The 18,356-nt window shown below is 42.8% G+C and overlaps 1 protein-coding gene across 4 annotated transcripts; it reads right to left on the bottom strand.

The window, feature by feature from the left end:
- Positions 1–7,662: 7,662 nt before the first annotated feature.
- On the bottom strand, positions 7,663–18,220 carry COMMD6 (COMM domain containing 6). 4 transcript variants are annotated; one of them, XM_053312829.1, is made up of 7 exons: positions 18,073–18,220; positions 12,990–13,048; positions 11,241–11,306; positions 11,069–11,145; positions 9,790–9,952; positions 8,772–8,924; positions 7,663–8,261 (listed from the first exon to the last, which is right to left on the bottom strand). In XM_053312829.1, the coding sequence occupies exons 1-7, from the start codon at positions 18,122–18,124 to the stop codon at positions 8,211–8,213; spliced, it is 621 nt and encodes a 206-aa protein (XP_053168804.1). In that variant the 5' UTR covers positions 18,125–18,220; the 3' UTR covers positions 7,663–8,210. The 4 variants fall into 4 exon arrangements, with proteins under 4 accessions (XP_053168804.1, XP_053168806.1, XP_053168807.1 ...); XM_053312831.1 differs by lacking the exon at positions 18,073–18,220 and adding an exon at positions 14,372–14,390; XM_053312832.1 differs by lacking the exon at positions 12,990–13,048 and having other exon boundaries at positions 18,073–18,150.
- Between the last annotated feature and the right edge of the window lie 136 nt (positions 18,221–18,356).

The following is an 18,356-nucleotide window of genomic DNA, read 5'->3' as shown; positions in this document are numbered from 1 at the left end:
CTGTGTTCATCCCCTCTGAAACGGATTGTCTCCAGCCATTTTTCTCCCAGTAGGAGTAATTTCTGGCTTCAGAGTCCCACTGGAAGAAAAGCTTCTGGAGAGAAGCACTTGCAAGAGGAAGCAGAGAAGAGGAGAGACTTCAACTGCTCTGCCCACCCATGCTGTGTTTTCAGTGGCCATCCACTCCATAGAGATTTTGTGGCAGACTCATTCAGGCACATGGGCCTAGTGACATCACATAGATCATGTGGCTCTGAAAACTATGTGATATATACAAGCTAAGGAGCTTCTATGTGAAATATAGGTACTAAATGCTCTTAAAATATACATCCAATTGATTGCTATGTCATTTTTCTACCATAAAATAGTATCCTAGGCAGTTGACACAATTAAACACATTTGCACAAAAAAATTCAATTTTAAAAATGCAATTCAAAAACCCTGCAGCAGTAAAAACAGTCAAAAATCATAAAAGCAGGCAGGAGACCCTAAAAACAAAAGACATGCCAATAGCCTGTTAAAAGCCTTGGAGAATAAAAGGTGATTGGACCTGTTGCCTAAATAAAAGCAGTGGGGCTGCCAATCAAGCCTCCCTGGAAGGGCATTCCATATTGAGGAACCCACCACTGAAAAGGTTTTCTGACTGGTCATCACTTCCCTAACCTCTGAAGCTATCACTTTTGTTTGAATGGTTTTCCCTGAATGAAAATAAATGAATGCAATTGAAGCCTGTTTACTTGAAAGCCAGAGTTTGTGAAACCATCAACCTTCATTTGCGAGTAAATTTGCTGATGTGAAATCCCTGCCTAACCATAAAATTGTGCGCTCTCACTCTCTCCTTCCCTGCTATTAGAGGATCTGAGAATCTATTCACATCAAACCCTCTGATAATCCCCCTCATCTACTGACAGGCTTATCCACTTATTTCATCATTTGGCTTCTTATCTTTTAAGCCACCTATCATGTGCTATCCTCCTAGTCCTGTAGTATCTATTTTACTAATACAAGGAAGTTCTTCTGGTTTCAATTGCATATAAGCTAATGTCAATTCATATCCTCGTATTTGTAGGCTGCAGTTATGAGCACAAGTAAACACAGGTGGATTGTGCCACCTTGCAATAATTCCCAAGCTGTGGACCAAAGCACAGTAGTGTGCCGTAAGCGAGTGCATCAAGAAATAAAATGATTAAGGGTTCCTAAGAGCTCAGAGCAACCACCCTTTCAAAAGACTGATCACTGTTCTGACCTTCCCTACTTCCAAATAACAGTGGCAAGCAGTTCTGCTGGATCTCTGTGCTAGGCATGATTGCATCATTTGGCACCCCTTTCCCTTGATGCAGAGTTGAAACACCCATCCTGAAAAGAAGCTGTCCACAGCATTGCTGCCTGAGTCACTGTGGGCCTCAAATAACCCACATTTGGGAAAAACCAAGTTAATGCCATTCAACAGGAACAAGTAGCAATTTCTTCTGGAGTGATAGCTTGTCAGTCAGCTCCTAAACTGCTCTGTGATTAAGACACATGCTAGAGGGCAAGCCAGGACTCTCTCATTAAATATGGTCTCCTTCTCCCTCCCCCTCCCACACGCTCAACTTTTTAAAACCACAGTGCTATAGTTACAGGTGAAACTCGGAAAATTAGAATATCGTGCAAAAGTCCATTAATTTCAGTAATGCAAATTAAAAGGTGAAACTGATATATGAGACAGACGCATTACATGCAAAGCGAGATAAGTCAAGCCTTAATTTGTTATAATTGTGATGATCATGGCGTACAGCTCATGAAAACCCCAAATCCACAATCTCAGAAAATTAGAATATTACATGGAACCAAGAAGACAAGGATTGAAGAATAGAACAATATCGGACCTCTGAAAAGTATAAGCATGCATATGTATTCAGTACTTGGTTTGGGCCCCTTTTGCAGCAATTACTGCCTCAGTGCGGTGTGGCATGGATGCTATCAGCCTGTGGCACTGATGAGGTGTTATGGAAGACCAGGATGCTTCATTAACGGCCTTCAGCAATTCTGCATTGTTTGGTCTCATGTCTCTCATCCTTCTCTTGGCAATGCCCCATAGATTCTCTATAGGGTCAGGTCAGGCGACTTTGCTGGCCAATCAAGCACAGTACACTGTATACTTTTCAGAGGTCCGATATTGTTCTATTCTTCAATCCTTGTCTTATCGGTTCCATGTAATATTCTAATTTTCTGCGATTGGAGATTTGGGGTTTTCATGAGCTGTATGCCATGATCATCACAATTATAACAAATTAAGGCTTGACTTATCTCGCTTTGCATGTAATGCGTCTGTCTCATATATCAGTTTCACCTTTTAATTTGCATTACTGAAATTAATGGACTTTTGCACGATATTCTAATTTTCCGAGTTTCACCTGTAGTTATGAATGGGATTAATCCTCCTTACTTTAGGAAGTGATTCAATTTGAACCTATTAAGACCAATACAGCAAAAGTCTGACCCTATGCACCAGAGCCAGTGTCTGCTTTAACACTTTTGTGCAGCATGAAGACAGCAAGTTCTACTTTCTAGGGTCATTCCCAAATGATCATCAATTTGTGCCAATCACTGTTCCCTCTAAGAGGGATTATGGGAGTTGTAGTCAACAACACCTGGGAATCCCTGTTAGAGGGAACACTAGTGCTCATCTATCAGTCAGAAAAGCTGGATCCATTTGTGGCTTGTTCACTCTGTTGTGGTATAAGGTTCAGGTTCTTGCCCTCCCCTAACCCTCACAGCAAAAGAAAAGGCTACGTTTATTTGAATATGGTATTGCTCTGACTACCTCACCTATTCCGATTATTTGGCAGGTTCAACTAAATGCAGTACATATTAGCCTGCTCACTCCGTACCTTCTCCTAGAAAAGTTTAGCCTAGTACAAATCTCATCTGTGCATCTGTTGCTCTTCCTGACTGCAAGTGAAAGTAATGCTTAAATGAGCAGATGAAGATAGCTTTACTGAATCAGACTATTGGTCTGATTCACCTAGCAGTTCAATATAAATTACATTGACTTGCAGCAGCTCTCCAGATTTCATATGGGGTTTCCCCCTAGTCCTACCTCGAGATTGCAGGCATTGAACCTGTGACCTTCTGCATGCAAAGCAGGTGTTCTACCAGTGAGCTATGGCCAGTACCACACTTTTGCAGATACCACATTACAATAAATCTAGTACTACTCAACTCACTTGTTATTTTCTCACAAAGGGGAAGAGACAAGTGTGCATATTACGATCACATTGAAATGGAACATTTTCCCAGAAATGTAGCTAGTGAGCAGGGCCTTGAGCACAGCTCTTTTAAACCATGTCACACTATGATTTTTGGGAACATAGCCTGTAGTTGTAGTTAGCCAAGGCTTTAAAAGTACATGTCTAGGTGTTGTACAAATAATTCCTCCCACAACTTAAAAGCAGCAAACATCTGCAGTGAACACCACTATGGATACTGAACAGCTCAGATGACTGACAATGTTCTCTGGTGAGGAAGGATTTCCTCTGTCCTTGAGCATGCCAGAAAGTGTTTCTTAAAAGTTCAATGGTCTAGAAGAAAAACCACTGTAGACATAGTATTATTAAGAAAGGTAGTTTCTGTTGAGATTTTTCCATAGACATTGTCTCAGTTATTTGTATGGGGCATGCTTCTTGGGGGTGAGTTACCATTTGTCTGCTCACTTGCTATCCTGAATTCAGAGTGAGAGTTTCTCCCTCTCTCTGCATGAGACTGTTAGTTTATTTATTGTTTTATTAGCCTATGTTTTAGTTAGTAATAAATAGCAAACTCTTGTTTCTCAGTTGATATTGCTTCCTGTACAATTACTTGAAGTAATTTCTCTGCAACCGTTTCAGCTAGGACACCCCCCCCCCACTGGCTTATATTTTTAAAGTTTTGTGGATGGTAGCCTCCTAAAAATTCTAAGTAACTGAGAAAGAAGATGAATAATTAAATAGATTGTCAGTGTGACAGGCAGTTAAGGAGTGATGCAAAGGGGCACTTAAAATTAGGCAAAAGCTCTATAGGGATTTAAGAACAAAGTTATCCAATATCCCTTGACGTGTCTAGCAGTAAATTCTCCAGCCCTAGATATTAAGTTGTTTCAGTATTGGGTGTCAGTTGCAGAGACCAGTGAACAGCAGGGCAGTCACCTCAGTATTTCCTCTATTTTTTTCCTTATGCTCCAGACCTTATGAAACAGTTTAACTGAGCAGCCTCTAGTTGAGCAGTTCCTTATTGCAGCAATTGAACAATGAGACTGCTGTATGTAGATCTTATGCAGTATTCTCTACATTCTTTTGTGCTCTCTCCCCCCATTAGCAGATTGTATTTGTACCATATGCAATTGTGTATTTCTATATCCACTGCATTTCTATATCCCACTATATCAACTTGAACCAGACCAAGCACCTATAATAGTTAATTCTCATATTCTATTGTGTGCGCACAACGTGTCTTTGTCCCTTAAGAGAAGCTCTTTGTTTGGGGTGTCCTCCCGCCCGCCCGCCCCATACTTCTGCAAGTATAATAAAATGTGTAAATGCAAGATGTCATAATCAGGCAAGCCATTACTCTGTAACATCATAGTTCTTGGGGCATAAAGTTAGAGTGGCACTTAAGTCAGTCTTAAATAGTTAAACAGAGATACTTAATAACTCCTTTGACTTTGTTTCCTTGAAGGTTTATTGTCTGTCTCTTGGGGGGACAGACTTAACTGTACCTACAGTAGACACTACAATTGGTGATGTCTAGCAGTACAATTGTGGTGAGAACTTACAAAGATTTTACAGGAATTTCCTATTTGTGGTAAGCCTATATTTTGCAATCATGGCATCCCATCAACAATGTCTCTATTTCAGTATTCAACAGAAGCACACAAACAGGTTTTTTCCATTACTTTAATTAATGAAATGTAAAGCTCTAACTTAAAATGAAAAAGCTCACAGTGGAATCTGTTTACACAGATTTCACAGATTTACAATAAAGTGACTGAGTTTAAAAAAAACAGCAATTATGTTCTATCCTCTCTAATAAAACGCTTGGTGTCCGTCCGTGGATGGACACCAAGCGTGTGTCCGTGCCTCCCTGCCCTGTTCTGGGCATGCGCGAAGCAGGGCAAGGGAGACACGATCGCCGGCACCCGGCAGCCATCTTGGGCGGCCAGAAGCGGCCGCCCCGAAGAAGCCGGAGAAGCGGAGGCGGGGGAGAGTGACCGAGGCGGCGGGGGAGCCGCTGCCTCGGCCGAAAGAGACGGAGGCCGGGGGCGGAGCGGAGGCCATGTAACTTTTTTTTTAAATTGCTCCCGCCGCCGCTGCCGACCGCCCACCCTCCCTCCCAGCTGCCGAGTCCCCCTTACCCTGGCCGACTGCTGTCGGCCGTAGACAGCCCTCAATTTAAGAGGCAGAGAGGAGCTTGCAAGCAGAGCTCCTCTCTGTGCGAAGCCACTTGCCGAACTGCCGCTTTGGGCGCAAGGGACGCAAGCGCCCAAAGCGGCAGTTCGGCAAGAGGCTTTGCACAGAGAGGAGCTCTGCTTGCGAGCTCCTCTCTGCCTCTTAAATTGAGGGCTGTCTACGGCCGACAGCAGTCGGCCAGGGTAAGGGGGACTCGGCAGCTGGGAGGGAGGGTGGGCGGGTGGCGGCAGCAATTTTTTTTTAAAGTTACATGGCCTCCGCTCCGCCCCCGGTCCCGGCCTCCGTCTCCCCGGCCTGGCGCGGGCAAGTGCCTGGGCCGATTTGGCCCTTAAAGGTGGGGGGGCGGACGGCGGAGGGAGGAGGAATGGCGGCGGGGGGCCAGGAGCCCCGTTACTAGCGCCCGTTATTCAACGGGCCAACATTCACTTGTATTTAAATAATCTACTCCACTGGCTTGTTGAGTTAAATGAACCCTCAAACACTGCAATGTACTAAATGAACACAACTTGGAGTACTTCTACCCATATGGTAGGAAGACTAGCTGCATAGATGATAGCAGTAAAGTGCCCAGGCCACAGTACAGGTGTTAATTATCTTCAATATACTACATTCATATCGCTGTAAATGGTACCCCAATCCTTAACTTTTAGGGCTACAAAGTTTTTTATTTAACTCTTATAGCCTCCCAGGTAACGTTCTAGGAGATAATCTATTAAGTTCTATGTCAGTCTGCTGAAAGCTTGTTTCTGGCCCCAAAGCAAAGTATTGTTTTTGATCTTTAAAATCCTCAGCAGCCTGGGTCCAGGATACCTGAAGGAATGAGTTCTCCCCTATGTTCCATTCCTTGTCTCATGAGACTTGTTGAAGCAATCCTAGTCTGTGTACTGTCAGAGGCAGCAGTATTGGCATGAGCAAAAGCAAATCAAGGGCTGAAGTGCTGTTGAGGCTTGAGCAGCAAGATCACACTCGGGCCCGAGATGCTGTAACTCCAGAGCTCTAGGATTCCCAACCAAGCAAGGCTTGCCTGGCTGACAGCTTTCTGGCATTTACGAGGGTGGACTTTCAAGGCCTCTGGTTTTCTGAGGGGCAAGAAAGCTGCTTTTAAATTCACTTGGGTTGCTTAGTTTTAGGGTTTGTTTAAATTTTTTTTTAACTAAAAATTTGTGATCTGCTGTAAGCCTAAACTACAATAGTAGTTTAAAGAGGGTTTAGATTTGAATAATTTTAATCATTATATTGCACACCATTAGCAAAGCTTTCAGCTATACTAAATTCCTCCAATTTCAAACGCAGTTCTCATGACTACAAACTTGATTCTTGCCAATATGATAAAAATACTTCCCATGGATGGATGGCTCAAGTATTGTAGCAAGGTAAGATACTTGTAGGTGTGCAGCAAGCAAAGACCAAAAGCAAATCAAGGGCAGAAGTGCTACTGAGTTCAAATCCCCATTCAGCCATGATACTAGCTGAGTGACTCTGGGCCAGTCACTTCTCTCTCAGCCTAACCTACTTCACAGGGTTGTTGTGAGGAGAAACTCATGTAGTACACCGCTCTGGGCTCCTTGGAGGAAGAGCGGGATATAAATGTATAAACAAACAAACAAGTAAGTAAGTGGGCAGCATCTAGACAAATGTTAGTCATAACCAAGTCCCATTGAAATTAACAGGACTTAAGGTAGTTGAATCTCAATTTCAATAGTGCTTGGTCATGACTAACTTCACCTGTCCACTGATTGTACCTTTACTATCGTTTCTGCCCCTCAACTTAAAGAGCTGGATCAACATTCACTGCTAGTCTTGGGACTAATTTGGCCAAGGGAAAAAGACACTTGATAATCAGGAAACGGGATAGTAGTTATGCCAACAAGAATCTGCAGCCAGTGCAAAGTTGGTTTGTGTGTGGACTCTAATTGGCCAGTGCCAATAAAATTTTACATGCAAAGGGAGAAGGCAGCCTGTTTTCCCTTCAAGGTGTAGCACCTTAAACTACACTGAATGCCACACCAGCAGGTCCCTGGTCTTCATGAGATTTGGGGAGTGTGATACAAGGGCAATAGTCTGGTACATGCATACAATACCATGTATAGCACCTTCGAATCCTAGCCTTAGTATCACTCTGTGAAATACTTACAACAGCAAACAATCACATTCATATAAAGCCTTAAACTTTTTTTGAGACCAATAAGCATGGTAGTGAAAAAGACAGTAGACACTGATGGGAAAAAAGGCAAAATCAGGTTTCCTATCATTTTATTAATTAGATTAAGTGGTTTTTAAAAATAGAAGACAATGAAGTTTGGGCTTCCAAAATATGTATTTTTCATGGGTAACAATATGCCACTCATACATAACTATATACATTCTGCACTGTTAGTTTAATTAGTTCCATATATAGAGACAGTGCTATTATTTTACCCTAAGACATAAGATGGTTATGTCCTAATAATTTCCTCAGTCAGTTTCTCCTGTGTGGTCTTCCTCTCTGGATTCTTCTGTTTGGTGGGAGTTATTTTTAATTCTTCTACTGCTACGTAGCAAATCCTTCTATGTATATATTCAATTTCAGTCCATTAAGGGGAAGATCCCCCCTACCACCATAGAAGTTGCTACTGTTTAGAAGTTCTTTCAAACAGGAAACGGTCTAGTACATGAGCAAAGTGATTTAATGTGGGAAGCTGATGTGGCTGATAGACTTGCATACCTTGCTGAACAAAAGAATTCAGTTTCAGAAGCTCCACGTGCGAGAGCTCACTTGGCTCAAACTAACTATCCAGGTGATCTTTAGACTGTCTCAAGAACAGCCGCCATTTCCTTGAAATTACTGTAGAAGTTCTACAATGGGAAAAATAAGCACAAAGCAGAACATAAATACTTTGCATTGGGCCTGTGAGGCGTAACACATAACATATGGGAACTCAAATTCTCACTCAGGACCATTTTGCAGATCAGGAATGCTCTGCAAGCTTGTACACAATTTGTACAAAGTGAATAAGTGTAACAAGTAGAAAACTTAATGCAAAACCTACTATTCCAAGAAGCGTAATTGCAATTTGTTCATACAGCTTGTATTTACCCAGTTGTGGAACTTTTAAGTTTGCATTAAAATATTCATTTAACTTAAACTGAAAGATCTACCGACATATGAACATATATGGCCAATAATAATAAATGCTTTAGAATGCTTTCTCTAGGATTTGCTTTAGCCATCATGGATTGTTCCTGTGCTATCTTCTGACTACAACATACATAGAAGTCAGTCAAGTCTCCATTATGACATGCATTGGTGTTGATTTTAAAGGTTAGACTTTTTAAAAACAAGCTATAGGAAAACCAGTAACAAACCTGAAATTGTGCGACTGTCATTTCAAACGTTTTGCTTGTGATGTGCCCCGATGCATCTGCCACTTTTACTGCAATTGTAACGTAAGGAGATTTCAAAGATTTACAACTGTCAGAGCTGACTGCCATCCCCAGCTTCCACTGAAAATCAATAAGCTGTTTAAAAAAAAAAAGAAAATGCACACAGTTCACACACTTACTATTGATTCATATGCTGTGACCAGTTTTGGAATGGGCAGAATAAAAGGTTGCCAATTCTCCAGGTTTGCCTGAAGTCTCCAGGAATCATTATCAATCTCCAAGTCACTATTGAAAGCAGTCTTGGAGATTGTAATGGCTTGTGCAATTCTGAGGATGGAATCCAATAAATTGCTTCAGTCAGAGTTGGCAACCCTAGCAGAATACACAGTGGCTTGGTTCACATACAACCATGGTTCAGCAACACATGGGCAAGCTTCAAACTCATGCTCTTCTTCCTCCTCTTACATACTCTAACTCCTTCCCAACTTCTGGATTCACAGCAAATCATAGTTTGCCACTGCAACCACAGGCTGCCAATTTAAATTCAATGGCAAGCTATGGGTTAGAGAGGGAAGAAGTTAGGAGGGAGAGGAAGCAAGTGAGCGAGTGAGCTCAGGAGTTGATCATACAACACCAAACTATGAACAAGCCACTGCATCATTCTGGAAAAACAATAACACTGCTGGAATGGAGTTAGGCAATTCCTGAATGCAGCCAATACACATTAAATAGGATCATAGTCAATGCATCGATCAAATTAGGTTTAGATGGTAAGTTTTTGTTGTAACCACAAGTATCTGGATCTTGCTTTTGTTGAGGGTTTATTTATTTTGGAAGGCTGTCAAGAAATCAGATGATGTAAAGCATAAGGATTTTTCTTCTACAAATACAAACTGTCCTATATTATAAGCTAACTCTAAAAGAAACTATATGCTTCAAGTTTATACTCTGCAAAAGGAGACTATTCCAGTATAAGCTTCTACTGAGATGTACTGCTTACCTGTCCAGCTGCTACAACATTTTTAGCTTCTTCTGTGATCGATTTTCCCTGTTCATTCCACACATGCCGAATAACCTGTACAGCTTGTTTTGGCAGAGTACCCACTGCATTGCCCAGCCGATTAGAGAGTTCTTCCGATGAGAATTTATTTTTTGCTGCTATACTATAAGGGGAAACAAATGTGATTTACAACCTTCTAACAAGATAGATTCTAAATGGAAGAGACACTTCTTATTTTGTTTTTGTCAAAAACCAGCTAAGGTCATTTTTGTAAATCATATTTACATTTTTAACATTTTATCACAGATCACATTTTAACCTGCTCTTCTTTCAGTGAGATCAGGATGATTGTATTTGGGCTATCCTATTTAGTTTTCACAAACACACCATGAAGTAGGCTAGGTAGATTCTTAGGCCATCCATCGATTCAAGTTATCTTCCAGAACTCTTCCTGCATTGACTGGTCAGCCAAGTAATATGCTACAGAACCCTTGTGCATTGTAACCGTTTCTAGAGTGTAGCCCAAAGTGGATAGTTCCATGCACAGTGTTGACCAGGCATCGCTGCTCTGAATGAGCAGAAAGAGTGCCTCCTATAGCATAGCCAATATTTGCTTGCAGCTGCAAGTTGTAGAGGAAGGTCTGTATCGGTAAGGAAGTGTCTCTCACAGAAGATTGTCTGCTAGTACTGACTTTCTTACTGAGTAATGCCCAACACACTTCTGAAAAAGCCCTGTTTGAAAGCCACTGCCCTTGCCATCACCTGAGCAGAGATCTGAACCCATAACTTAGGGGTGGAGCATATGTTCTGTAGATTGAAGGTTCCAGGGTCCATCCTTGGCACCTCTTATTTAAACAGAGTATCTTAGGAAGGAAGCCTAAAGGCAGAAAATCTTTTTGTACTGATGCCCCATCTGCAGTCTGAAGAGATACAGCCCAGATATAGCTTTGCCTTCTTAATGACTGCTGTTAGTGCCAACTAGGCTTTTGTTGTGCTCCTTTTCATTAAGAATTGAGAAGCCACCTGAATAGGTTTGTAACAGCTGTTTATACCTTCGATCACAAATTTGTAGCATTTAACTGTAAGTCATACATTAGGCAAAATGCACTTTTATAATTGCCACCCCACCTCCCACAAGAGAAAGAAGTTCCAATAAACCTGGAATGTAAGTATCAGCCATATGTATATTTAATTTCCCTTTGCCTACCAATTATGCTATGCAGAATAGACATGTATTTCCAGGACAGTTAAAGGGTAAGTAGGGCCCACTTTTGCTTACCGGAAAACAAAGGAAACCACATTAACTACTTTTGTCAGGTCACTAGCAACCATGTCAATCCCAGCTGCTTGAAGTCTCTGAGAAAACAAATGCAATTCAAAGGACTGCAGCAGAGACCAAAATCGAAAATGAGTTGTTCTTCTTCCATACTAATACTAGCAATCCAGCTTACCCGACATAGTGCCAATGTATCTACGCCTGGGTTCTGGCCCTGAAGGTACTGGATAATTTGTTCACACTACAAAACAAAACAGGTAGTGCCTATTAGACATTATTTCTTAATCTGTAAATTACATTTACAGAGTTTACATGCATCTTTTCACTGAAAACCAACCGAATTCCTTCATATTTTGTGCCGAGATGTGAACAAGAAGAACATGGTCAACGAAACCCTGGGGCATAGGGCTGGCCTAAAACATTTTGGCTTCCAGACCAGAAAGTCTACATGATGCCTTGTTGTGGATATCCTGGAGCTGTAGTACAACATCATCTGTGGACCAAAGGTTGGGAACTCTTGCATTAATAGATTGCTTAAAGGAGATGTTCCACTTTTCAGTAGAGACATTCTCCAAACAGTCTAGAACTTATTACATTTATATCCCACTCCTCCTACAAGGAGCCCAGAGCAGTGTACATGGTTATGTTTGTCCTCACAACAACCCTGTGAGGAAGGATAGACTGAGAGCTATGGCCGAGAAGGCTGAGAGATGGCCCAGAGTCACCCAGTAAATTTCATGGCTGAATGAGGATTTGATCGCAGGTCTCCCTGGTCCTTGTCCAACACTCAAACCACTACATTGCACTAGCTTTTAAAATTTAAACGTAAAGTGTTCTCTGCTTTTAAGTTCCAAGTCTCAATCTATATAATAATTCTCTGAGTCATACCTGTGGCTAATCCCATGCCTGGCAGCTCTCACAAGAGTCTGCGAGCAGAAGCACCTGATTGGGCAGTGGCAATTCCATATGCTGATAGGGAGGTGGAGCCTGTGGCACCGTGTTGATTGGGCAGTGGGGATTCTATATGCAGATAGGGAAGAGGAGCCTGTGATAGTGAAGGTCAGTTGGAATGCAACTGTTAGTGGGCAGGGGTCTGCGCAGAGAGGGGTCATGAGGGAGGAAAGAGCCCCTTCAGGAGAAGGAGGCTGCCGCTGTGCAAATTAGTTGAGGAAACAAGATGAACAAGATCTGTTAACTCGGAGAGGGAGGGGAAGATGAGTGGAGGAGAGAGAGAGAAAAAGAAAGGAGAGGGACGGGCCCGGGCCTGTCAGCAGCCTGAGAGGAACAAGCAGCCATGGCAGTGAGGAAGGGCCCGGTCAGCTGCCGTTGCTGCTGCAGAAAGGAGTAGGAGCAGGGTGAGGAGGTCTCTGGGGTTAGGGGGCTGCAGCTTGGTCAATCAGCGCCGGCAGCCGTGACCAAGAGTTGTGAGGGGGATGGAAGCAATGGAATGGAGGAGCAGGAGCACGGCTCAAGGGAAGGTGGAAAGATCTCTGAGGTGAGGGGAGTAATCAAGTACCAGTGCACAGATGCTCTGTGCGAGTTAAGCTAGTTCTAATTATTTGCTGGAGAATATTCTTAGATGAATGAAATCACAGCTAAATAAAGCAAACAAATCTGAAGCTTATCCCACGGAAATAAATAGTCTCCCTTTAAATGTGAAACAGTAGAGGCTAGAATTGTGTTTGGGGCTTAAAGAGTCTAGAAAAGATTCCAAGGCAGAATGGCTCCAGGCTACCATATTGGTAAAGCAGAACTGTATGAAATTAATTAATTTTGTGAAACCAACTGCACATCAGAAATAATTAGGTTAAATGCATTAAGAAGTTAAGATGTACGATAGAGAAAATTGCTATAAAACTGTAAATGACTTTAAAAATGCTCATGCTTTTTAGTCTTACAAAGACTTAAGACAGATATTACTTACAAGCTCTGCAAACAAATCCTGTGGTATTCCTTTGATTAGATCCGCTGTGTTTCCAAAATCTAAGAATTAAAAATATTGTCCAGCTGTGAGTCTTCACATTCACAAAATCCTATTATATGAAAAAGTGTCCCTGGCATTCATACGTTGATGAATTGTTAAATTTTTTGCATCTATTATTCATACTTTGAGGTTACTTAAAGGAAAGGAAAGGTTGAGTCCGTGTTGACTCCTGGCGACCACCGAGCCATGTGGTTTTCTTCGTAGAATACAGGAGTGTTTTACTTAGGTCGATTAAAAAAAAAAAAAAAAGTAAAGAAAATTACGCTTTAAGTAGTGAGCCCCTTTGGGACAAGAAACCATGTTTTCATTTATCTATTATGAAAACTGCTTTGTGAATTTTATTAAACCAATATATATTTCAAGTAACAATTGTGAACTAGGCACTTGGGAAGACAGGCAACAACAAGGTACAGAGTAATTAAGGCCTAGACCCTCTTTTGGCCCTCCCATCTCATTTCCTCCAAACCTTTCTAGGCCTCTTAACACCTATGGAATCTCTTATACAACCTCTATGTGTAAGCGAATAGCAGATTTAAGCCTTTGTCTCAGAGCAAGTCCACATGGGGGAAAGAAAAATGCTGATTAATTCCCTCCATTTTTGCTCAACAAAGGTTATTCCTTTAAGACTTAACCATTTCTTGGTCATCGCTGCCACCACACCCTAATTACAGAGTTTAACTCCTCCCTGGATTTGAGGGATTGTCCAGGGAGACTCTCTTCCTCTTTTACTAATGGGAAAATACAAAAACCCCTCCATGTGCAGCTTCCACATGGTGGGAAAACTTGGTAGGTTGCTGAATAGTTAACCTTGAGATCTATTTCCACCAGAGTAAAAATCCCTTTTCCTGAGTTAAAAATCCACTCAGAGGCAGGTGAAATACAAAGAACAAAAAGAGAAAAAACTTTATTCAAAATACTATGGACTGCTTCAGTCTGAGGCTCTCTCAGCTTTGTGTTACAGGTAAAAAGAAACTCAGTACTTGCAAGAATACTTCCAAAAACCAACCCAGTTGGTATCTGGAATGACATGCTTCAAAACTTGTGGTTACCCAGTTGCATGGACGATTCAAAAAGCACCCCCAGTTGCAAGGAACCTTTAAAAGCCCCTTTACAGGGTACAGAGTCTTCTAAAATGCCCTAGTTGAAAGGAAAGGGCAAAGGCTCAGTTTCTCTTAGTTATATTACAGATAAAAACACAAGAGACAAGTTGTAAGGATTTGCAAAGCACGAAGTCAAAGAAATCCAATGCAGGCTACTAACACACGGTTCCCTGGCTAAACCTTTCCCCGAAGCCAGAGCCCTGACTTCTTTCCTGAACTCACCAAATCCATGGCAGAGGATTCAAGCTGCCTGAAATCCTGTCTCTCCAGATGTTCTTCTCTGAGAGAATTCTTCAGGCTAGCTTTGACTGTGAGGTAGCAAACGCCATAGCTCCCCACTAAGCCTTCCACCCCACTTCTCATCTGCCTGGCAACTTCCGAGAACAAAGACCCCCTTTACTTCCTGCCACCAGGCCCTCTAAGTCCCAGTCACCATGTGCTGAGTGACTGATCCACAGAGGTCACTGCCTGACAGACAGGACAGGGTTCACTTCTGGGTCACTCTTTAGGGTAAGGGAGGGGCCGATTGCTACACCATGCCTCAACACAAGAAGTCTAGAGCTGCCTGCATCCTCCTTTGCAGGCATCCAGCTCCTATCACATTTAATCTTTCAGACACATTTACAGAACGTACAAGTCGATATTTTTTTCACTTGTCCACACACATCCATCATTAAAAAACAAAACACTGCTTCCTCCCTCTACACAAAGATGCCCTTGCATAACAACTTAGAGGTCAGAGCTGCTCACCTGAGGCAAGTAAAGAAGCTTGCTGTACTCAGAGCTAATTCTCTTCCCAGCCTATCATCATACACCAGCATGCCTACAACCTCTTAATACCCCATTGAAATTTTGTTCATTTTCCTTACACTCTTTCCCTTTGACTCTTGTTTTAATCTGATCCCAGTATGCACACTTTTAAAAGTGCCCTCCCAGGCACTGTTCTTCCCTATCTTTTGCATGCCCATCATACCCAGCTTTTTCCTGGCACCTGAATATTTCATCCCAGACACCCTAAAACAGCTTCAGTCTCCATATATCATTTCCTCTTCCTTTTCCTCTGGTAGTGTCCCCCGAGTTGCCAGTCCCAGACCCATGTGGCACTTGGTAATTTTAACAGTAAGATTGCAAGCCTAACTGAACCTCAGGGCAGGTTAACTGAAGTCTTGGCCTTATTCTCTCCCCTCTCCCCGCCCCCCATTTATGACCATTTCAATCACAGCCCTCCAAGAAAGATTTACACCGAGATTGGATAAACATGCAAAGGAACGGGAGCCGAGTTAAACAGAATGGTGAAGAAGGCAGATGGGGCCTATGAAAAAATGGCTTCCCTCCATGCTTTTGGCTTCTCACCCTGAAGCTTATTTATTAATTGTTTTCATTTGCTACATATGTATACTGTCTCTCTCATACTGCACTAAAGCTGCTTAACAGTTTAAAATAGTTTATATGTATTCTGACATGATTTTTAAAAAAGGATAGAGCAGGAGCAAGAAAATAAGCATATTCAGGCAACAGTTCCTCAAAGTTACATAAATCAACCTGTCCTGCATTTGGGTAAGAAAAACTGATCACACAAGTACAGAATCAGGGAGACCTGGCTTGAAAGCAATACATGTGAAAGGTACCCTAGGTGTCTTTGTGGACAAGCTGAATGAACATGAGCCAGCAGTGTAATATAACTGCTAAAAAGGCTAATGCAGTCTTGAGTTGCAGTAACAGAAGCACCATGTCCTGATCACAAGTAATCATTCCACTCTGTTCTGTGCTGGTCAGACTTCACTTTCCATATTGTGTCCAATTCTGGGCCCTGCATTTTAAGAAAGATGTTAAACTGGAACAGGATCAGAGGAGAGCAAGCAAGTCCTATGAGGAACAGTTGGCTGCTGAGTATGTTTGACCTGAAGGAGGAGGAGGAGTGGACTTATTTTCTGTTACTCCTGCAAACAGGACTAGAACCAATCAAGTTACAAGAAAGCAGATTTAGGCTGGACATTAGGAAGACTCTCAAAACTGTAAAAGTTATGCAAGCATAAAACACTCTGCCATATGCAGTAGGTGAGCTATCCCTTCTTGGAGATTTTCAAACACAGGCTGGACAGTATTCTAAAGGAGATTCCTGCACTGAACAGAGGGTTGGAAGACCTCCAAGGTCACTACCAACTCTGGTGTCTTATGTAGAATTGCCACTATGGGAGGCAGTTCTGGCCTGGGATAGATCTGATGAATGTTCCTTCACCTGTTCTTGCCATTTAGCTGGGTGAGACAGCTGCTGATGGAGGCCATCCCAGGAGAGAAGAAACCAAGTGGTAATTTGACTCCTCCCCTGGAGACCTCAATGAGATTAAAACCCTGAAACAGAGCAAACCTATCTTCACCTATCTATCCTATCTAACCTATCTATCTTGGAGAGGAGAGCTGGTCTTGTGGTAACAAGCATGACTTGTCCCCATAGCTAAGCAGGGTCTGCCCTGGTTGCATCTGAATGGGAGACTAGAAGTGTGAGCACTGTAAAATATTCCCCTCAGGGGATGAAGCCACTCTTGGAAGAGCAGAAGGTTTCAAGTTCCCTCCCTGGCTTCTCCAAGATAGGGCTGAGAGAGATTCCTGCCTGCAACCTTGGAGAAGCCACTGCCAGTCTGTGAAGACAATACTGAGCTAGATAGACCAATGGTCTGACTCATTATATGGCAGTTTCCTATGTCTCCTATGCCATCTCCAGAAAACAGAGGCTAGTCTTGTGGTAACAAGCATTAATTGCCCCTTTTGCTAAGCATTGTCTGCCCTGGTGTAGTTAGAGTGATGGACTAGGACTGGGGAGACCCGAGTTCAAATCCCCATTCAGCCATGATACTTGCTGGGTGACTCTGGGCTAGTCACTTCTCTCTCAGCCTAACCTATTTCACAGGGTTATTGTGAGGAGAAACCTAAGTATGTAGTACACTGCTCTGGGCTCCTTGGAGGAGGAGTGGGATAAAAAAATGTAAATAATAAAAAATAATAATTTGAATGGGAGACTACTTGCATGAGCACCATAAGATATTCCCCTTAGTGGATGAAGCCACTCTGGGAAGACCATTTGCGTGTTTGTCTACAGAAGGTTCCAAGTTCCCTCCCTGGCATCTCCAAGAAAGGGCTGAGAGGGACTCCGGCCTGGAACCTTAGAGAAGCCACTGTCAGTCTGGGTAGACAATACTGAACGAGATGGACCAATGGTCTAATGCCCCCCACTTCCTCAGCAACCTAAAGGAATCCCACAGGACTTGCATTCCTTGCCTCCTACAGAGCCCTCACATTCACTTGGCATCTAAAGCCTCTATCCCATTCTCAGCCCATATTTTTCGTCTCCCACCGAGTGCCTTCAGCCTCTACGAAAACGGAAATAAGCAGCTATCTTCTTCGCATGCCCGTTGTGGCGCGCGCAGGACTAGGCACACTCAGGTGACTTGAGAGCAACAACACTCCCTGAAATCAGTTCCAAGTAAACGTGCAAAGGGTCGGGCTGTATATGACTATTCATTAACTACACAGAAACGGGTTCCCGAGAACATTCAAATCTGACTTAGTTTCTAGCTGCCATCACAATCAAGGACTTACGAAAGCAGCCGCTTGGGAGTGGGTTGTGCGAGTAACAAACGGCGGCAACATAAGTGACACTCCCTACGAAGTGGGAGACAGTTTTAAGAGGCAAATCGTTTTAGAAAGTACTTGAACCACTACAGCTTTAACCGATGCACGTTTACTCTGAAGTAAGTGCCACTGTATTCATGCAGAGCTTGCCTTGCTCTCACGTAAACGTGCATCAGATCAGCAGCCCTGATCCAGTTTCTTTTTCAGCCACTTCTCTCACGTGCCTCCACCTCACTTCTGCTATGCTGTCATCCAAACCTCACCGCGTTGTGTTCCCGCTCCCAGAAACTCACCCCAACGCTCTAGCGGCTTCCCAAGCACCATCCCGGCGGCTCCTGCAGCCATTGACGAAATAACACACACACAGCCCGCCCCCAACTGCGCTTCCTCACAGAGATGTATAGCTACCAAGCGACAAGACGAACCCTGATTGGTTATTTTGAAGCCACACCTATCCGCGTATACCAAACAACTTTGTCTTCAGACGCTTCCTTCCTATCCAATCAGCAGCGGCAATTTCCCTCCGTAGCTCCCGCTAAGCGGATGACAAAGTTAGACACCCTCCCTACGACGCTGA

The sequence above is a fragment of the Hemicordylus capensis genome, chromosome 3 (assembly GCF_027244095.1).
Source record: "Hemicordylus capensis ecotype Gifberg chromosome 3, rHemCap1.1.pri, whole genome shotgun sequence".
Classification (NCBI taxonomy): domain Eukaryota; kingdom Metazoa; phylum Chordata; class Lepidosauria; order Squamata; family Cordylidae; genus Hemicordylus; species Hemicordylus capensis.
This window is presented reverse-complemented; position numbering and strand designations above follow the sequence as displayed.